At 43.8% G+C, this 23,019-nt stretch overlaps 1 protein-coding gene across 5 annotated transcripts in view; it reads right to left on the reverse strand.

The window, feature by feature from the left end:
* Positions 1 to 23,019, reverse strand: part of LOC135250242 (ectodysplasin-A-like) — a 47,931-nt gene that overhangs the window by 5,584 nt on the left and 19,328 nt on the right. For 4 of the 5 annotated variants that reach the window (XM_064326339.1, XM_064326338.1, XM_064326337.1 and 1 more), the window contains exon 2: positions 10,724 to 10,829. In XM_064326339.1, coding sequence (XP_064182409.1) covers positions 10,724 to 10,829 — 106 coding nt within the window. Of the gene's footprint in view, positions 1 to 10,723; positions 10,830 to 18,748; positions 19,299 to 23,019 lie in introns of those variants that run through there. The other variant, XM_064326340.1, reaches the window with a different exon arrangement.

The raw sequence follows: 23,019 nt of genomic DNA on the forward strand, positions 1-23,019 counted from the left end.
TGGAAGGCTCCGGACAGCCACAAGACAGAAAGACAGAAATGAACCTGACGTTTCCGTCCTTTCCAACATTCACGCGATACTGCACACAGTTCTTCGGGCACAATTTTTGAACATAACCGTCCAATAAACGGAACTGTACATGCTGGTGACTAAGCAAAATATCCAAGGGAGCAATAGAGAACAGCAAGAGAGCTAGTGATGACTGGAGCAGTCAGTCAGCCAATGGCCTAAGCCAGGCTCAGAACAGTGATTCAATTAAATTCAATTTTATTTGTATAGTGTTTTTTACAGAGAACTGTCACAAAGACACTTTACAGAGTAGCAAGGCAAGACACAGAGCAAAAAGAGCAAACAGAGCAAACACCAGGCCTGAACCCCCAAATAGCAGGTAGATGATGTAAAAAAATCCCAGTGGGGAGAAAACCCTCAAACAGTGGCAAGAAAAAACTCCCCAATACGAAGAAATCTCAAGAGGAACCTTGCTATAGAGGGGAAGCCCATCCTCCACTGGCAGAGCCTGGTGTAAAGTAGCAGACAGCAAATAAAATGGGTTGAACAGGTTACAGCTGAGGTGAAAGCTAACAGGATGTGATGTGATGTGATGTCGACAGCTGCCTGCTTGCCGGGCCACTGTCTTTACAGCGAACAGGTGTTTACGAGAAAGCAAAACCCACACACATGCGTGCATGCACACACATATACATGTACGCGTAAACAATATCCTTTTCAGACTTCTGCCTTGTAGAACATCCGTTCTTCCAGAAGGAATTCTTGGCAAGGCAAGAAACAGCCCCAAATCAGTCCTTTGGCAATGGATGTTCAGAAAAAATGCTTGTAGTTTGTAATTTAATTCCCAGCAGTCAGTAACTGGGCCTGCTGTGCACTTGTGCCAGACAGTCAGGAGAGTAACAAGGAAGAAAAAAAATTAAGAGAGTTAGTGTGGCCGTGTGCCAGTCACAGTGTGATAAGGTCAAAGTGCAGGAGCCCCCACTGTTTAAAAACCGATTAGAGCGTGCCCCCATTCGCCCCTGAAAGCGGTTCCACTGCGCACCAATCCCCGAAGGCCTGGCAGCGCTAACGGGCAAAGTAAAAGTGAAAACAGCTCTGACTTTGTGGTTACCGGCAACAAATCTCCCCTCGGAGCGCGCCGCACCTTGACCGCGCCGGGGCGGAAACGTGACCGTGAAAAGCGGGAACAAATCGGAAAGGGTTGTTCTCAAAGACCCGAGGGCACCTGCTGCGATCCATTAGGGAAGGCCCGAGACGGACGCGAACCGCAAAGCGCAAATCAAAACAAGAGCACTCATCCAAAAAGAAATAAATCAAAAATGTAATTTTAAAATAAACACGCATACACACACACACACACACACACACACACACACACACACAGACAGAGAGAAACACACACTTTCACACGCCCTCACACACACACACACACACTTTCACATGCGCTCGCACACACGCACACGGTGTCAGGAGACTGGTCGATGACCTCAGAGAACACAGGCTAGTCCTGGCAAACTTATCTTCGGGGCTTTTCATCAGGCTGTTTGTTTCCTCAATAAACGCCTTGATTTCTGCCCTACTTTAACTGCAGCTTTTTTTCCCCCCCTCCTTCCTTTTCTTGTTCCGTTCTGTCTGAAATACTTCTCACGCGATACATTGCCTTGCTCTCGGAACATGTCAAAATAAGGGGATGGCAGTGCGATCCGTCCGAGGCTATTGGTTCCAGATGACCGGTCCCCATTCAGCTCAACGCGTTCTTTGAAGTGGAACGCTGACCATGCTGGGTGAGTCACCTTCACCGGGGACCTGCAAGCTATTCTGGTGCAGGAGGGGTGATGAAAACGAGGGCCGTTTGAACCGAACACAAGCCTTGTGCGCTCAGGAACATTCCACGCGGAAAAAAGATTTTTATTAATGGGCGCAATGAAACTATTTGTCACCGAGCGGAAAGTGCTAATTTATCAAAATAAAAAAACGAAGACAAATTTTCCAGGTTACTTTCATTCCGTATCTCCTGTACTGCACACCGTAACATGCACGCACGCACATTGTGACATTTCGAATGCATAACCATTATGTGATGCAAGGCATTCACGATATGACAAATACAAATGCACATATCGTCATTTCACTCATGACTGCATGATAGCAGAAACTTATCACACATAGGTTGCATGAAAGCAATAAAAATGACAGAAAAGCCTGGGTTACAATGAGGGTTATATGCCCTTAAAATGTAGAGGCCATTGAGGACTATAAGAAAGAGGCTGGGGCAAGCCCTGTCCCAGCATGCAGCAGTAATCTCCCGACTGGCACGGTGCACCGTGACGATGACGAGCACTCTTCATGTGCCAACCAGTTTAAACGGATAATAAAAGCAGGATTATGTACCCAGGTAACAGGATGAAAATGAAAAGCACTCTTTGGGGTCCTTTAGTGCTTGAACAGCGTTTATCTTTCGGATTTTAAATGATAATTTCGCATCCACTGATTGAACAACCAGCGGCCACCTCTGATCTGGCTTCTCCTGCTAGTCTATCTGTCACTCTCTGTCTGTGTCTCTCACTCTCTCTGTCTCTCCTGCTCCCTCTCTCTCTCTTTCTCTACATCTCACTCTCTCTGTCTCTCCCTCTCTCTGTATCTCCTTCTCTCCCTGTCCGTGTCTCTAACTCTCTCCGTCTCTCCCTCTCCCTCTGTCTTTCTTTCTACAGTATTTCTCTCCAACTCCCACTCTCTCTGTCTCCCACTCATTCCGTCTCTCCCTCTCTCTCTGTCTCTCCGTGTCTCTCCCTCTCTCCCTTGCCCTCACTTTCAGTCTCTTCCCCTCTCTCAAACTCTGCAGAGTGCGCAGATGAACCCCTGGGTCTGGTATCCGATCTGGACCATGCCTGGTGATTGGCCACACAGGCCAGTGCACAACTGTCCACAGCATCAAACCAAGGAAGGAAGAACTGCAGTCAGAGGGAAGATTCTGTCCCCTTGTGCAGTAGTGACCCCCTGTGGACAATCAGGTGCATGCCTGCACAAGCTGTCATGAAGCTTTCTACTCCCATGCAATGCCTGTGCGTGCTTAAGACTGAGACAGTGTGTAAATACACTAATCGCCAGGCATGGTCCAGATCGGATACCAGACCAAGGGGTTCATCTGCACACTCTGCGGAGTTTGAGAGAGGGGGAGAGACTGAAAGTGAGGGCAAGGGAGAGAGGGAGAGACACGGAGAGACAGAGAGAGAGGGAGAGACAGAGAGAGTGGGAGAGGGAGAGACAGAGGGAGTTGGAGAGAAATACTGTAGAAAGAAAGACAGAGGGAGAGACGGAGAGAGTTAGAGACACGGACAGGGAGAGAAGGAGATACAGAGAGAGTGAGATAGATGTAGAAAAAGAGAGAGAGAGGGAGCAGGAGAGACAGAGAGAGTGAGAGACACAGACAGAGAGTGACAGATAGACTAGCAGGAGAAGCCAGATCAGAGGTGGCCGCTGGTTGTTCAATCAGTGGATGCAAAATTATCATTTAACTGCCGACAGAAAAGAAGTCAGGGTGAAAATCAAAGCAGCTCACATTTTGGAGGAGAGTGCATGCTATTCTGCACTCTCCCCAAATGAAACATTACCTCACTTGAAGTGTTTTTTTTCCTTGCTTTAGATCACATACTCCTGAATACCCATACACTAGCCATTGTAAAGCTGGCTGGTCATCAGAAACTTCTATCTAACTATCTAAAATATCCTTCTCCGCACATAAACCTGTCTGGGCCAATCAAAAGCATGCACTAAAATACTTTTTTTTTTTTAAACCTCCAGAAAGTGAACTATCCCTTTAAAATAAAGAAGTGGTAAAACTGGTTAATGAATGGAACAAATTATCATCAAAGACAGCTTTAAGATTGAAAACACATTTTCCCAATGCGTACTACAAAAACACATCTGTTGTTAAAAAAGCTTGGAAGGCAAATTGTTGCATATTTATGAAGGCAAAGTGCATCTAACATGAAAGAGAAAGGACAATCCCAGTCATAACTTGGGAGTTCGTAGGAATCAGTCATGTCATGTCAGTCATTTCAACAAACACTGTGGAAGGAAGCTTTGAGGAATAGAAAATGTATGCCATTTTTGTATTTCAAGGTAGAAGCAGGTAGAAGCACTGGGAGAAAATTCTCTACTTTCCTCATAACTCTAAATCCTAAGTCCTGAAAGTGCCTCAACAACAAAACAGCCAAAACATGTTTGTGCCCAGACAAGCATGAGCAAAAAGGTTTACTTAAAAAAATAATAATCTATCATTTGTCCGATCTGCTTCATTAACTGATGTGTTCAAGTTCTGCATTCATAATTCATTGTTAGAACAGCAACGAACACAGATACAATTTTACATTTATCCCAAAATGCTCTCACGAATAAACAACGAACCTGAACAGTTCTGTTCTAGACATACTGGGGTAACATACCTCAAACATTATTCCGGCACTTTAATCAGTGCCTAACGCTCTAATTTAATGAGCGCGTAAAAGCAGTCTGTTTGCGTTTTACAGGCTCGGAGCCCCATCTTGGCACAATTACAATCAGCAGTTGCTTTGGTGAAAATATTCTCAGCAGGTGCTGATGTCCCTAGAAAGGAATATTTATTTCTGCAAGTGTTCTCCTTTCCCAGAACCCAGCGGAATGATGAAAGGCTCCCGGCTCGGATCTGTTTGGAAAGTCACACACGGCAGACGGGACTTGAAGGAGGCACCCCCCCCCCCCCTTTTTTTTGTTTTTTTAAGGTTGCCCCAGTTTCTATGCTTGGTTACTGAAAAAAAAGAATCCAAAAAAATGAGAGACAGAGTGAGACAGAAATAGAGAGAAAGGGAGAGAGACAGGCCCCTCCCCTCTTTTACCAAATGTAGGAACTGTGAGAATATTTTTACCATTTCCCGTTAAACCTCCCATTTAACCCTGCTATTTCAACAACATACGAGGGATAAAATCCTTTGTTGTGACTTTCAGAAGTATACAGTGAGCGCTGGTCTGTGTTTAAAACAGCCAAAAAAAAAAAACATCCACTGGGACACAGGTGGAGAGGCCAGGAACAGGCATTCCATAGCTCTGAGCTCTGTTTGCATCCTGGACTTCATTCAAACAAGGGAACCGCTCTTTATTTAAAGCCAAAAAGCCCCCCCCTCAAAAAAAAAAAAACACAGTCTAGCCTATTTTAAGTATCCATTAACTACAAAGATACACGCAGTTCCAAAAAAACTGAAAGAAAGAGAACAGCATTGACTGTTCCATACCCAAATTTAGACAATATTTCTAGAACAATATTTCTAGGGACATTTGGCTATTATAAATGGCATAGGCAGCTTCTCAAAGGCAAGTATATGGGGGATACTATCCTTAAAAACAATGAAAAAAAAATTAAAAAGACAAACTTCAAGCTAACCAGAGTGCCAATGGGCATTTTGGTGGAAACATATCGAACCAGTGACTCTGCCATTACTTGACAGGGATGGTCATGTGCTTTGCAGGAAAGCTACATATACCTTCCCCACAACGGCGTCTGGGTCATGGCTGGGGGTGGGAGTCTGGGAGGCGTTAGAGATGGCCTCATCGGCGGGAAAGCTACCAGGACCCAAACCCTAACACTTGAGCAGCACCGCACGCCCTGTCTGAGTCGCAACACGCTTCAGTCTACTTCTCTTAAAAAAAAAAGAAGCCTACTTACAAAACACTGACCTCCTAATCCCTTTCCTTGTTTGACAAGACGGTTAGAATTACAACCGTTTTGTACCTTTCAATAAAGATTAGAGCGCAGACCTCCCTTCAGCAAATTCCATTACGCGGACGGTGGCGGCGCTGAGGTGGGGCAGGGGCGGGGGTAGGGCGAGGAATTAATGAGGAGTTCTCCACGGCCTATTAAAAAACGGAGATGGCTTAAAGATCAAAGGGGATTAAGCGTCACAAAGACAGCGCCCCCGGGCCTCCATCTTCGGGGCAGACAGCCAACGTGAAGGAGGCGGATTCACCCGTGAGCCTCTACCCAACGACTGAGACCAGCACAAGCAGGCAGGCCACAGGGCGCTGAAATGATGCTTCAACAGCCTGCGCGGAGCATCTCGACAGGCCTAATCAGCGTTTCTTTCCTTCACAAGTCGTTCACAATAAACGCCAGTGAGGGTACAGAAAAAAAAAATTTCTTTAAAAACTGAGATATGTTTGTCTCAATTCCTAATAGCACGGAGCGACACTATGCTAATTTCTTGCACCAGTTACACTCAAGCAGGTCAGCTGCCAATTCAGCACATACATACATCTCAAATCCTTCAATTATCATTATATAATATATAATTTAAAAACTGCATTTCAATCACCAAACAGTGGTTGCTTCAAAGAATAAATACTGGCTGCCATATCGTAACAGAACCTGCTTTGTGCACGAGTGAATACTTTGTTGTAAATCTGTCCGCATCGCAAATAAAGCACCAGATTCCACCCTGTTTTGTCACCTCGCTGTTTCACAATCCAGTTCATCCTCCTTTGGCACGGCTGTGGGTTTTAACACGCTTTAACACCACGCGCAAATTGTGGATCTTTGTGTTGCCGTTGCCTTGAGTGTTCTCTCGATTTATTTCTTTGTCTCTTCGTAAAAGACCAGGGCAGGCAGTATGATCCGGCATGCCCAAGCCCCAGTGTCTTTTCTACAAGGCAGGATGACACATTTTCGATGCTGAAACATCTTTTATAATCATTCCTGATTGCGTGCATCCATTTGAAATGCGGCAGGGTTTTTGTTTTTTACTTCATTTCTTGGCATCCCTAAGAAACACAGAAGGGAAAAAAAAACATGTGCAGCTGGATATCCAAGAGACAGAACTACCAAAGGGACTTCAGCATTCAGCCATAACGAATGTGATCAGCTCCCCAAGACAAACAATGGGATGAAAAATGCCCCCCCCCCCCAAATAAAAATAAATAAATAGGCTAAATAAATCCATAAAAAACACTTTTTTCATCAGCACTATCACTGCCATGTGAAGTTGCAGTCATAATTCTGTGTGAAATTCCTTGCTACTGTCATCTAACTTGAAGATTCTCATTCTGGCTACAGGCAAAAAAAAGTTTATTTTAAAACTTTCATACACAACTAAAATCTCTGTAGATTACGGACAATTAAAAAAAAATCAGTTCTTACCCAGAACAAAACTATTCCATATAATTGTAGGTTTTGATTAGTAACATGTGTTTTTGGAAAATCCATTATCCCCTCAGAATGCTTTCAAATCTTACCAGAATCAAAGTGGGCCAATTCAAATATGCATTTGAACTAGGACTGTCTTTCATGTAAAATAAATGAGAGAGGCTCTAACTGCAAATCCATGTGTGGTGTGCACCAGAACTAGAATAGAGGTTAAGGTGCTGTGCTTGGACCACAAAAACTGCACATTTGACTCCCAGGTACGCTGTCATATATTTGCTACTGAAACACAGGTTTACTGTTGCACTGCTTTAATAAATAATGATTTATTTAAATAATAAATATCCAGCCAAAAAAAAAATGAATCAAGCTAGCTACATAAAAGAACATCCACGCCAGTGTCAGTGCTGAGTGTGTATGATCCTGCAAACGCCTGAAATCTGCCAAAAATGCAGTGCAAGAAGAAGTGGCAGCTGTGTGTTCTCACACATCGATGAAGGACACGGCAGAAACGCGATGGGCTTGCAGAAACATTCTGGCATTAAAATAAAGAACGCACACAAATAATGAACATCAAATTCTTTAAAAGGTAGTTGAGATGGATAGGCAACATATACATATGCTAGAAGTAAAAAAACAAATGAGTTTAACACCAAAAGAAATAAGCAAAGCACGCTGTACGTGCACAGCATCTTTTCTCCTCTTGAGGATCTTTGCTATACAGTGTTACTGGCGAGTCAACGTCACTACCGTGCTAACGGCTGCCCGGGTGAGCCACGGTCACCGTATCTGTGCCAGAATTCTCATCGCTCATCTTCTCGGACTGATTTATCTCGCCAAATAAGCTGGAGGACGATCACACGGCCGAACCGACAGCCAGATTCGGAAATTGGCCCGGGAAGGCCACGGGAACAAGCGCGCTCCTTTGTGATAACTACTGACCGCAGTGAGTCAGGACCCCATCCAGAAAGATGAGTGATCATTAGTCACTGTTGCGCTTTGTGGCTTTGAGATGAAATTTGAGACCGGAGTTTAATGTTCCCGGTTCATCTCTGGGTAACGGGTTTAGATACATGGGTTTTGCGCATAATGAATTTATGCATTCGTCATTTTTATACCATGTATATTCATTGGCAAGTGCTGCATTGTGATGTGTTTGCCTATGCTCAGTCATAACACTTTCCATCAAAGACTCGATTTGTTTTCCTTGTGGTAGAAAACGAACACTTTCACGCACTCCTGGTACAAATGAAATTAATGTACATAAATCACAGACAGATAAAATTAAAGCAGAGCTCATCCTCTGTGGATGACAGTAACATGTAGAAACATGTTTTTGTGGATGGAATCCTTTTGAGTCCCCTTTCTTTCCAGCTTTCCAGTGAGGGTTATATTTATCTGTAATCGAACTCCGCAGTGAGATAACAGACAGCGTTTTTGGATTTTTGGCCCAAAACAGAAGGTGTAGAAAGAGTGAAGGGGACGAGAACTGACTGAAAGTGGCCGGCCTTGGTTGTGTGGCTGCCATGGAAACTTAATGGCCAATCAGAACTGCCCACTCCGCTATGGGGTTGCCTTTCTAAATAAGGGACTTGCTGCCATCAAGGGCAAGCTAGATGGAGCTAAACACAAACAAATCCTTAAGGCGAACTGGTTTCAGTCTACAAGAGATCTGTGTAGAGGGTGATGATTCATGTTCCGACAGGACAATGACCCAAAGCACAGAGCAAAAAAACTACAAGAGAATGGTATTCAAGAATGGCCCTGCCAAAATGCAGAATTAAATCCCATTGAAAATTTGAGGTGTGACCTGAAAATTGAATTCCATAAATGCACTCGACCTAACTTAGCAGAGTTGGAGCAACGGAAGAATGGATAAAAATTCTGAAATCTAAACATGCAACGCTCATATAGACATACCCAAGGGGTGAATACTTCTGAAAATTTGAAAAGTAAGTCTAGTTTTTTTTCCAGTCGTAACAGTTAAATATACTGTGTTGGTTAAGGGGGGCAAGGGGGGCGGGGAAGTATTTCAATGCATTAAAATTTTGAAGGTGTAACAGGAGAAAATGTGAAAAAGTTCAAGGGATAAAAAGCTTCTGTGTGATAAATAAGTAACTGTTACCTTAGATTTAGCATAAACACACTTCAAAACATACAGTAAGTGCAACATATTGAGTGTGTGAGTGTGTGTGAGTGAGCATGCATCTGTATCTGTGTGCACGTGTGTGTGTGTGAGCGCGTGTGTTTATGTGAGGTCTCAGGTTTTGGACTGAATACCACATCAAAAGAAACGATTTGTTGTTTTCTTTCAAACTAAAAGCATGGGATGGGTGATGACAGAAAAAAAAGCAATTACCATGATTTGGTCTCGTCTGATTACGCTTCAGAAGGTTTCCTGGCAAAGATTTACTTTTTTGTATTTACGCATATAAGCAAGTATGTTTGGTATGCTTTCATGTTTATGATTGAAGATTTATCTTTCTCATTTGAAGTGGCAGCAGGAGATTACAACATGGGTTTGTGTGTGTGTGTGTGTGTGTATTTCTGTGCTGGTGTCAGTGTAAGTGTCAGTGTGTATGTAAATTTGTTTAAATTTGTAAACGTGCCAAGGAAATCAGCATTTTAATTAACATAACCACAAAATGGCATTGCTTCATCGCTGTCTAAGAACTCATTTCAAGCAGTTGTGCAAAGTGGCCCCACCCAAAAAAGCATCCTCTCAACCAGCGGCCCTCATCTGTGCCATCCAAAAGATTATCAGCCCCTCCCAAACATACCTCAAATCTCACGTCAGACTTAAACTTAGAGCCTACCCAAGCTTACCTGTACAGCAATGGTTCAATGACCCACCTCAAAAAAAAATAAAATTAACATCTGTCCTCCTTGTGCGATTCAAGTCATGAGGGTCATGGAAGAATAAAACAGAATGCGGTTTGTGCTAAAAATAGGAAGTGGCTCACGCTAAAACAGGAAGTGTTGCCTTTTTAAAAGTACACACCAGCTACAGAAGTCCAACTCAGATATTTGTGATTGATTTTTAGTGTAGTACTAAATGCTGAACTAATCTAGCATGAACGGTTCTGAACTTCTTCAACACCACCGTCCGATACAATGCTGGCATTACTGCGGCCACTGCACCTAGACGGCGGTTGATCTCTGAAGCTCTTTTTCCCCCTCACTCATGAATAAGACCCCAAGATATTTGAACTCCTCCATGTGGGGCAGCTGCTCCCCCCTTACGTGAAGGGGGCAAACCATCTTTTTCAGGGACAGACCATGGCCATGTCTTGGGACAAAACATGAGTGTCCTCCTTGTTAAATTCAATAGAGTAAAGTCTTGAGTGCAAGGTGAAGTGAACCTTCAAGTGTGTTGCGTCTTTCAATTCACCGTTGAATGGACTGCAAGATCAGAGCATTTTAAAGCATGGGTAAAGTGTACGCTGAAATGTATGAAAAGACTGATTACTGCAGGCAAGTTGCAGCTCGATGTGTCGCATGCAACTTAAGAAAAGCACAGGACAAAAAAAAAAAAAAGAGCCACACCTGATTCTGCTCGTTTGCCTGGACTCCTCTTTGGCCGATGAATAACCGTCTGCTCGTCTTCAGTGGGGTGGGCGTTATCTTCAGGGCTCATCAGGAAGATGCTGTCCTATTGAAAGGGAATAGTAACACAGGACAATTCATTATATCTGCTTTGAAAATAACACTGTCACCTTAACATTGTGTTCCTTACTAACCACAATGCGGCTTTAGACTCCATTAGAAGCTCAACGTGCAGGAGGGTACAATGTACAAAAATGAGTTAAAGACATGATAAAGCCAATGAGACACAGGATTCTCAGGGAAGTTTTTTTAAAGCCTTATTAACGGCCTGTACTAATCACAAACACAAAAATCCAAATCACAAACAGGTGGCTCGCATCCATTGTGAAAGATCCCAGCAACTGGCCAAACCGCAAAAGGAACACCTGTTACAGAGAACCCAGCGACCTCGCCTACAAGAACAACCTCCCATTCTGAATGCTGATCAAACAAAGGTAATTTTTACACTATATGCTGGCCGGAAAGGTATCACGAGGGCCACGAGCCAACAGACGCGTAAAAAGGACGAGCCCCTCTTTTGTTTGACTCATTGCAGTTGAACTCAGTTCCCGTAACCCGAGTCAATTCTGTCTACTTTTTCCCGTTAAAGAGATGCTCACCTGGGCGATTCTGGGCTTTGAATTTCACCCAAAAGAAAAAAAAAGCAGGGTGTTTACCACGGTTAAAATAAGAGGAACATAATTTACAGAGTCCTGGTTTTCGGCCTAGTTTCAAACGCAGAGTGAGACTGTACTGATTGGAGGGATGTGGGGAGGGGGAGGGGTGTTCTCAGGTAGCCCGGTGTAGCCCTGACCTCTCTCAGAGCAAACAAACCACTGTGTGCACAGCGCTGGCCCACTTTTTTGATGCCAACTAAATGGACACGCACACTTCCGCAGGCATGAAAAAAGAACACGAGGACACACGCAGACACACGTGCAAACACTTTCTTAATTTCCTTCTTTCATTGCTTCAGGATTCTGGCCGGCCAAAATTCACTCGAATTTGAGCTTTTTCTGGTTGAAAGTGTGTTCAACAATTCACTGCCGCATCATCACGGCATGATCTGCCTAAGACAGGCTATACCCTTACACAAAACTCCCAAAACCTAGAGGGTTTTCCTGTCTTAGGCAGGCCTCCAAACCGTTTTTTCAAGCTGCCTAAGCCACCTATAGGACAAATTCAGCAACAAAAAAAGCCCGTAAAAAAGTGACATTTATTGGTACTATTTTGTTGTGAATTTCAAGTTTTTTTAAAAATTTTCATTGCTTTCAACTGTATGTGCAATCAAGACATTACATTCAATGCAACCCCATCATACAGTACAGCTGTTATCATAATTTAATTTTTTTTTTCTCAAACATGCGCCATAAACCTTGCTTGGTGGTGACGCTCTCTCTGCGCCCTCCAGAGTTAAATAGATGCTGACATCCCCTAATGCCATAAGATTACTCCTGATGACTGCGAAAAAGTTAAATAAACACTACAAAGCCGATGTTCTGCCAACCATTAGTAATGTACAGTACCACCCAGTCTACCGTGCCAAGTAATTCAGGGTAATGCTAACCTATTGGTTTACAGCAGCCCATGCATTCCTCTGAGATGATATTACAGCCCAGCCTCGGTCTGATAATGTCGTTCTGAGGTGAGCCTGATCCACAGGTATGAATGTGTCAGCGTTTAAAGTGCCGCCCTCCCCTCTTTGCTGCCTCTCACTCATTCCATCCGTCGTGTCTCTTTCCCTTTCGCTCAAACACTCACTAATTTAGCTTACCATTTAACTCCCTCATCCATCCATTCTCTCCTCACTCATCTGTTCTCTCGAGCACACCCTCACTCGGTCCGTCTCTTCGTCTCCCTGTTTCTTTAATCAAAGTGAATTTTCCAACCTTGACGGATAAAAGCCAGTGCTGTGAACTGTTGGAGAAATACAGAACTAAAGACAGTGTGCCACAGACAAACCCTCTCACCCCCCCCCCCTCCACCACCACAATCAAAAGCAAATAATTAGAGGATTCGTTGTGATAAAATTAGCTACGGATTTGTCCTAATAAACTGCGGCTAGCCACCATCCCTCTAGCTTTGTTTATTTTCTCCATGCACTTCAAGGACTCCAGAGCAATTTTTCAATTTTGCGGAAATGTTCCCCTCCACTCGATGCACATTCTTTGTCAGTTTCTTGCAACTTGGGCTGCAAGAATATTTGTGGTTCCGACCATCTGGGAGGGCTTTGCTTCGGCTGTCTGCAAAGACAAAGGCCCTGTACAGCACTGCTCCTCACTGCTCCTACGGTTACTGGTCTGGGTTCTAGATCAGTGGTTCCCTAGCCGAACGTCCAGACCCACTGACGGGTTGTGGGTGGGTTACATACAGCGTATAATATGATTTCCACCAACATCCGCATCAGCCAAATAAAACAGTGCACCCTGGCACTGAACAGTGAACATAGTTGTTTTTTAAAGCACTGAACTACCATGTTTAACAATAATCACCATATATGCCATTACATTGAAGCAATGGGTGGGTAAAATGTAGGCCGTTCCCTGATTAAAGGGGTCATGAGCTCAGAAATTTTGGGAACCCCCTATTCTAGCTCATTGTCAACAGGGGGGCTACAGAAACGGTCAAACTGTTGAACAGGGGGTACTGGTACCTTGCACCATTATTAGATAAACACATCAGTCTGAAAATTCATTTTCCTGTTAAGGCTCAGTTTTTGGCTACTTTCTTCTTCTGAATATCTTTTGACAACTTACAGAACAGAATAAATCTTATACAGTATCCAGGTTTGAATACACCACTATAAGGCATAAAAATGCTAGGTATGGACAAGATCTTCTAACACAGAAGGTATTGATTGCTAATGCCTTTAATGTTAGAAGAGGTCATCAGGACAAAGATGAAGATGACACTAATGTCATCCATTACCAGAGTACAGTATCTAAGTCCGCAATCAGACCCTTAGAAAACAGCCCCTGCTATGCACTACATAACCCCCACTTCATAAATATGTCCTGTCAATCAGCCTATGTTATCTAAACTCCCATCAAAACTAAACAGTTATATGCACATATCTGAAACTCGATATTATAGGCAAGTTTAGCCTGCAGCTAAAGAGAGAGAGAGCGAGAGAAAAAAACTTGTCGAACAAGTAGACAGGATTAAATGAATAAAGTGATTCCGTCTCTTAAAGATCTTAGAGATATTAACTTTCATGTTCGGCATATTATGAAGTTAGGTGACTGGAACACATGACCCGTGAGAAGATATCCGTTTACAGCAGGGGTAGGTTTAAATTAAAACACATTTATTACGCGCATTTAAATAAGACCGCAGTGGTGTCGAAGCGGCTAGCGACTGAGCAAGCTTTGGTGCGCTGTGATGGACAGCGCCTCACATACGGACTCGAGGGAAGCGTCGGTCTGTGGCCAGACTCCAGGGCAATAGCAGTAAATTGAGCACTTTCGCGCGAGCTCTGTGTATGAACGCGCAGGGCCACTGAAAGAACGAGCCTTCTACACCAGAGAGCAGACGGCTCACAGAATTAGCATAAAGCGCCGTAATAGAAAACCAGTGCTCGCGGACGACAGAAGGGCAGTGTTCAGAATACACGCAGAAAGTGCAGTTAATATTGAAGTCAAACCAGCAACCTCCACAAAGCATGAACAGACCGTCTTGATATTGAAGATGGCTATGACTGGTAGACGAGATAATTCAATTTACCATTTAAACAATGGGGGGAAAAAATTTTGCAATTTTCTAATAAAATGAACATGCGTGCATATGGCAACTAATCAAACCGAGTACCACTATTAGCATTATTTGGGCAAAACTTTAACCCTCTCAATTTAGCCTGAATGCAAGTGATCCGAGCGCCCATTTTCTCAATCGCTCATGCCATCGACTTCAAGAATAAAATAAAGGTTGGGATGGAATGAACAGCAGTCCTTAAACTGGGTGACAGTTTATTGCAAATCTCCAGTTTTTGTTATTTACAAGCACAGCCTGGCAAGTTCAGCAATCACTAAAATGAACTGACCAAACTGAGATTGTGAAGAAAAAGCGGAGCACTTGCAGTTACTTGTCAGCCAAACTAAGGACAAATGTTGACTGAATACAGGCCAGAGACAGAGCAGGAGGTGGAGGAGGAGGTGGTGATGATATTTACAAAGAACAGGAAGTAGAGGAAGAAAAGCAGAAAGAAGAGGAATGAAGGAATCATGCCTACTGATTACAACAGGCTATTCAGCTGATCAAGGCCACTGAAAGATGTTTATGATCAAAATGAGGCACAGGCAAGATCATAATTGGAATAGCATGAATATTAAGAAAACAGGTTTATTTCACTCATACACTGAACCATCAGACTTCTCTGCAGACATGAAACCAAAAGGTCATATAAATCTTCACAGCTTAAAGGTACCAGGCGCTTACAATGCTAATGTTTTTTTTCCCCCTAAGTCCACGACCCCTACAGTCCTCTAAAAGCTTCCGTTAAAACAACCCCTAATCCCTGTCCCACACAGGTAACTGCATCCGGCAATGCGGAGCTGGAAATCTTTCTTGGAAAAACAGCTTTTGTCATCCTGGCAGCCATTGTCAGAAGATTTCCCAAACATCTGGACAGACAATGTATCTGTAATCCTGACAGAAACCTGCAGATGTTGCTATAAAAAGATAGAAATCTCAAACAGCTGTGAAGCAAAGGCTAAATTCCTCAAAACACCAGAGCTGCTGACAGACGAGTTCAGAAAGGAACCAAAATCTGTTATATTTACGGTATCATTTGACACTGTGTGACATAATATGCTTGCCGGAGGACAAAGCTCATCTCCATCCTAATATTTCACACCTGCGATCCCAGGCACATTCCAGCATGTGTGTCATATTTCAAATAGCATATTTCAAACACGTGATCACAGAGACATTCGGCAGATGCTCTAACCCACAGTGACTTGCACAGCCTACATTCTTTACATGCAAACCATTCATACATTCTGCATATAGCCTACTGTATACTGAAGCGATTCAGGTTAAATGGACAGTTTACTTTCTGGGTTTCAAAAAAAAAAAAAAAAATGCCAAGTGGAACAGAACTTGTTTAGTTGTTTTATGACTTGTGAAAGTGCAATTACATTTGGTTAGATCACTACCACAACAAACACGTAGGAACACTGAGCGAAATACATGCACTTTGTTGTACATGTTATACTTCTTGGTAATGAGTGATAGTAAACAGCTGCTGTTCCAAAATCTAATACGAACAGCGAAACCTGACATCAGAACAGATTTGGCGGGAAATGATCCTGACGGTTGTAGACATATAGGTTACAAGTTACAAGTAAACAGGGAAGCTAGTGACAGTAGGGTGGAGTCAGCCTCCATGATCTTAGAACAGAAAAATAAAAACAGGCCAGGTGTCATCACTGAATTTTTTTTTTAAAAATATTTAAATATGTTTTTTTCCTTTATTTGATAGAACAGTGTAGAGAGACAGGAAGAATTAGGAGGAGACAGAGGGAGAGACGTGTGACAAAAGACAGCAGTCGGATTCGAACCACTGACGTCACGGCTCTCATTGGGCATGTGGTTAGCGCTCTACAGGCTGCGCCACTAGAGCCACCTCATCACTGAATCTTAATCAAAGGTGGAGCAAACAGTAGCTTTACCTGCAGTGAAGATAAATTCCATACTGATACCAGTTATTTGTATATATTTTTAATGTATTTTTAAACACAACTGTCAGTGCATGGAATGATTTGGCAGGCTATGTAGTGGAGACAGAGGTGTCCAAGTCCCTAAATGACATGCCTACATGAACTGAATGACCTGATCTTGTCATGTCATATGCTCTTTTACAAACATAATATCTGTTACCAATATTGCCACGGTTCTCCAGAGGCGGTGATGGTCTGCACTGCCATGTCAGCGTGCCAGGAGTGAGGACGGGGCTGAATGGCCTATTCTTGTCACCGCGCATTCTAATGTTCTCAAACCACCGGGAGGAACGGCAAAGCCGCTGACCTGCCAAACGAACACCCGATGAGCCAGCCGGCTGAAAGGCCCAGTCAGACGGCCTGTCTAGACTGTGCAACGCGACCCCCGGCGAGGGCTTCCGGAGCGGGTTGAGTTGCACCGCCGAGGCCCGCTGTTATTACATCCGCCGGGGAAGGAGGTTTCTCCTGGCGGGAACCATCGATCCCCGGGTGTGGTCTCTGGGTGTGGGAGGGGCCTGAGAAAATGGTGGCAAGCTGGACGAGTCAGTCAAGGGACACATCACTGTTTTTATCATTTATTATTCTCTTGGCAAGTAGTCATTTTCCTGTTTACCGTATTGAATTGTGCTATGTGTATGTTCATTTTAATGTATATCCACATAACTTGTGGGTAAGGTGGGTTACACACTGTACAGGCCCCTAGAGGTTTTTTTTCCAACACCCATGTGTGTTGTGTTTTGTAATTGTGCATTTTACACTAATGTAATGTACACTGACGAAAAAATGTTTCAAAGACCGGAGGGTTGATTTGACACAGCCTGTGCCCTCTGGCTCCCCCCTATGTACCGGAGAGAAACTGGGCACAGCCAGACGGGCCGCCACAGGGGCCCGATGGGAAACAGACAAGGTAAAAGGTTGTCACAGCAAAACGCAAATTACCTCCGAAACGTCTCAAGGGCGTCTTCTCAGCACAAGCACTAATATTTGCTGGGGAGGGCCGTCCTCCTGACTGCCAGTAAGCGTGTGTGTGTACGCACGCGCGTGTGTGTTGTGAATGTGTGTGTGTGTGTGTGTGTGTGTGTGTGTGTGTGCGCGCGAGTGCATGTGTGCGCGCGTATGAGAGTGAGCGCATGTGAGCATGCATGTGTGTGTTGTGCATGTGTGCACGAGTGTGTGAATGTGTGTGTGTGTGTGTGTGCGTGCGAGTGCATGTGTGAGCACGTATGCGAGTGAGCATGTGTGCATGTGTGCATGCGTGTGAGTGCATGTGCGTGCGATGTGCAAGTGAGAGCGAGAGGGACAGTGTGCATGATGAATCATTGGGAGTCCAGCCCAGAAGCAGCAGGTGAGAGGCGGCTTCCCGCAGGAAGACCACACAATGTTTTCACCTTCCCAGCAGCGCTCTGTGAAAGACGGGCAGCAGAACATCTCCCCTTGCTTTATAAAGCGCATGTGCCATCACAGTGATGGCATGAAATGCTACAGAAAGGGAAAACACTGAACTGGGGGGGGGTGGACCACTTCATATTCTCAAAATCCACTGTTCAAATGATCAGTGATGTGCAAGACCTGTGTAACAGTATGTGTACATGCCACAATAAAAGTTCATTTTTTGTTCAATTACTTTTACATGCAGACCTATGCAAAAAACTTCCCAAGAAAATAAATAAAACATCCAAATAAAAAAGCATGTTCAGTCATCGCAGGAGCAGTTCAGAATCTGTATATGCTGCATTTCTTGTTTTACTGTTTTCATAACTTTGTTCTAAAGTATTTACAGAGATCATTCATCATTAAATACTGCACAGCTTAGAGTAGTTTTATTTCTTATCTACTGCCAAGCCAAGATCCTCCAGTTACATGTAGTTTTCCATTAAAAATCTCCAGATGTCTGACAAAACGGCTGTCCAAGAATCTCAAGCTCTCTAAAGTGAACGAAGGGAGGCGGGTCACTGTCCATTGGAATGGACATGCATTCACTCATTACAGGAACGCTGACCTCAGCTTTTCTTCCAGAGTTTCAGAACTCTAAATCACATGCTGCACTGCCTTGACAGGCTCTTCTCCTGAAAGAAAACTGCGACCCTCAACAGTTCAGTACAGTGCTCCCGATTTAAAAAATGTTCAAGCAACTTCAAGGGCCATATTTGAACGACCTTATTTGTACACGAATGATGAATTCATAATAGACCTACCAAAAAAAGTTGGCTTTTTTTACTTGAAATTCATACAAACACTTACATCAGCATATTATTCACGGGAGACTTACGAGCTTTGTGAATATTGAACACCGTCACTGAATTAATCTGATTTTCTCAAGCACTTTCAAATCCAGACGGGGTTTCATTTTTAATTTTCTCGGGAGACACCCCTCTGTGAGAGGGAGCAAACGAGGAGCAGGACTAAATGGGCTCCATACACAGCCGGAAATTATTTTGCTTTTTAATGACAGTTACTGCCTTCATACAGTAGGTCAAAGTCTTGCTTGTGTTTTGATGTGTTTGTACAGATTTGCACTGTGTGCTTTGGCCCAGAGTCTCCGTGCTGGTTACAGCCATGCTCCCTGCCAGCCTATAACAGAATAGGAAGGCAAGACTTTAAATTGAGATAAAATGATAAGACTGACAACAAAAGACAGCCTATCCATCCTTATGAAACATAAGCTAACTGAGGGTGGGAAAAGCAGTAGTGCCAGGTTACACCAGGTCACCACTCACATAAAATGCTCTTACAGTCATAATAGCCCTACCTGAATCTGGAATCCATCAACACACTTATGACCAAGGAGGAAGCAGCAAGGAGAAATAAGAAATCCTATTAATTTTTATGAAAACCATGAAAATATAATTGATTTACTCTTTCAGTTTGTTGAAACAAACTGAGTGTAAGCAAACAATTGCCTCTCAGTCAGGACCTTGGCTGTCTTCAGCAAACTCCCGGCATGGTTTCAAATGGAGGGCAATATCCACCTTTTCAAGTTGTGCATCTGAAAGCCACCTGTTACACACAGCCAGGAATGATTACAGCTCAGCCAGCCCCCCCCCCCCCGGCACACACACACCGCCATGTTTTCTGAACATCTTTCAGAAGAAACTGGATTTGTTTGCAATGAAAGTACCCCACTTCTGCACATTTGGAATACATTAAAAGACGTTTGGTATAAACATTCTCCCCCAGAAACCCACACTGTGCACCCCCTTTCAAATGCATTTATGCTGAAGAATGACCATTTATGGAACCATCTAAAACTGAGTTTGCGAAAGAAATGTGTAACATTTGCATTTAGTTCGAAGTCAAAGTTAAGGACAACAAATGTTGATTCCATACAGGCCTTTGTTTATTTTTGGGACTCCACACATACAGTAGTGCTTGTTCATATGCCTAGAGGTCCTTCTCAAGAGTCACTGACCCCAAAGATCTGTAGAATTTACCTTCTGCTCCTTGTTAGAGTCAATGCGTTTTATCCCCAGTGCCTACATGATATCAACACCACCAAAGCCCTGATCCACTAAAACTCTCCTTAGTCACATGCAGCAGATCAACTGTGACCCTGGGCTGATGTAACGACAAGTCAATGTTCAGAACTCAAAGTAAATTTAGTCCTTGGCTAGTACACAAGATAATCAAAACGCCCTATGACAAACTACAGTGGTTTTCTATGCAAAACCATTATTTGTATGACTGCTAAAATGGAATGCAGAAAGAATGTTGAATAAAAGTTAAAAAGTCAGCCCAGGGATAAAGAGTGGTGAATCCTACTGCACATATTTTTTTAGTCAGCTTAAAGGTTACAGTAGAAATAACAAATAAAATGAAATGCCAAAAACATAAACAATAGAAAGATGACCTTAGCCATTATTTCACACAGTCCCTGTTGTCATAATCTGAATCTGTCCGATTCATCAGTTTTTTATTTTATTTTAAATTTTAGACACTCAGGCGGTTGTGTTGTGAAATGCAAAATGTATGTAAACATCTCGTGTTTATGCCCTATAAACACTGTGGTAAGCACATACACGCACAATGAGTAACTTGCTCAAACTTGCATGCCAAGCCACATTTTTCTTCTGAAAGCCAGGACATGCCCAGGGGTCTAAGGTCAAAGGTCATAGTGGGCCACTTGTGCCATGAACACAGCCAGGTCAAACCATCATAGTGAGGTTTGGGGCAACAGAGATATGGTCACCGGGTCAACACTGAGGAAGGTGAGGCTCCCACGATATAATACCCATGATGCTGCCCAGCAAGAAGCCAACAGCTCCGTCTCCTCAGAATGCCATAAACAGAGGGCTATGTTTTTGGCACATATACTGTGCATTTTCTCAGGCAGAGATTATGTTTGTGTACTGTTCTCAGAAAGTGTTTAAGAAACTTCATTCATCCATGTCTCCTTCAATTGCAGTTTTCACTTTGACCATCTCCCACAAACACACACAAGCATACACATTCGTCTTTGTGTTACAGCAAAGATTCCAAAGTACTTAAGCAACTACTTTCACACGAGTCTTGTTCAGTTTGATGGTTAGACTTCATTTTGACAGTCTTCCACAAAAACATTCCCTTTCATGTTATCGCGATGAACAGATTCGGTCATTTTCATTTATTGAGGATGAAGCAGTCAGAAGGCAGGGACAGTGCGACACATTCAGCTGTTACTTGTCAATCATAAAGGCTAATTCACGACATTGAGGATTTGAGCCTAAACAGCAAATGGCCGACCCGTCCTCTTGCTCCGCGTGTCCAGAGTCCCGTGCTGGCAGGGCGAGGCGCAGCAGCCAGGCCGGGTTTTCTGGCACGAGCTTCCAGATGTCCCCGGAGCCACTGGCAGGTTTCAGCTGGCAGACAGCTGTTGCCGTGGCTGTCGTCGTCATTGCTGCCGCGCTCCCACGGCAAACAAACTGTGGGGTGACAGTCAATGCAAGCGCTCCAGCCCATTCACGAACACTGTGTGGAGAGCTTTGGAAATCGCAAGCCTGCCATGTTCTACACATGAGGTTAGCATATCCGCCAGTCAAACACCCTGGCAATTTGGGACGAAACTTCTCTGAACTTTGGGCTACAACTGGGACTTTTTTTATTCCACGCAGATTTCGGTCTGCAAGCAAAAGCCTGACAATGTTCGCCCACCCCCCCGTCCCCTCCAGGTTTTATTGCTCTCTGTTCAATGATGCTCTACATCCCCGCTACGTCCTCAGCACCTCTGCTGCACACCCCGTTCCTGTTCAGTAGTGGGGATTAGCGATAGTAGGATCTTTCGGGTAAGGCGTGTGGAGCAGGCCATCTGAGGGTCCACGTGCTCCCGTTCCTTCTGGAACTGTAAACTGCGGTATCCGTAATCACGACTGTTTAACTCCAACATCTGGACAAAACGGCGCAAAGGGGGTTGGCAGGGAGGGGGGTGGTGGTGAAAACGCTCACAGCTGCTTAAATTTTCACCTCGTTGAGTAACACCATCTGCTCCAAATTCCATCACCATGGTTTTGCCTCAAAACAACATCAGGGGACAAAATAAAGCAGGTTGAAGGACACATAAGGGATGTGAAAATGTCAACCTCATTAAGACAAAGGGGAGAGAAAAAAAAAAATCACTCCCCCAAAATAGCATCACTCCCGCAAAATAGTAACACTATATGATCAAAAGTATCTGGACACCCCTTAGTCTGGGACTATTTTTCATAGTTTAGGCTAGGCCCCTCAGTTCCAGTGAAGGCACATCTTAATGCTACAGCATGCAATAACGTTCTAGATGATTCTGTGTCAAGAACGGTGTGGAAGAACTTGACTGGCCTGCACAGAATCCTGACTCAAACTCCATTCCAACACCTTTAGGGTCAACTGAAAAGCCAACCGTGAGCCAGGCCTAATCTCCCAATCAGTGCCCAACCTCACTAATGCTCTTCTGGCTGAATAGAAGCAAATCCCAACAGAAATGCTCCAAAACCAAGAATAAAGCCTTCCCAGAAGAGTGGAGGTTGTTATAGCAGCAAAGGATGGGCCAACTTCATATTAATGCCTATGATTTTGGATGAGATGTTGGATGTCACATGTCAACATACTTTGGGCCATGTTGGGATGGCAGGTATGCCATCCCGCCAAGTTACGCCTTGGCGGGGGCATGCCCCATACCTATACAGCACCGAGAGTTTGGCACTTTTCAGGGTTCCCCACAGAAATAACCACAACAGCCACAGACACTCAGCCCTTAAAAACATTAAATTCTGTACATTCTCACCCCATTTCAACAGACAGATTTCATAAACAACTTCACATGTCCACACAATAAAGCCCCAAACTAAGGGGATTTTGCATTTTCTCCTTCTTCTTCTCTTTCTTCTTGAGTTTTTGGAAGTCGATAACAAAGAGGTGGCAGAGGAAGAAGAGCAGGGCTGAGGAAGAGAAGCAAGGAATGAGGAATTCAAAGAAAGAGAAAGCAAAATAAGAGATGATAAATGAGTTGCAACGTCCATGCAGCAATGAACCCCAGTGATTGTGGACTTTTTCTTAGTCTCTTTTTCACAGTTTCATTCTTAGCCTCTATGT

This window comes from Anguilla rostrata, chromosome 3 (genome assembly GCF_018555375.3).
Source record: "Anguilla rostrata isolate EN2019 chromosome 3, ASM1855537v3, whole genome shotgun sequence".
Taxonomy (NCBI): Eukaryota; Metazoa; Chordata; class Actinopteri; order Anguilliformes; family Anguillidae; genus Anguilla; species Anguilla rostrata.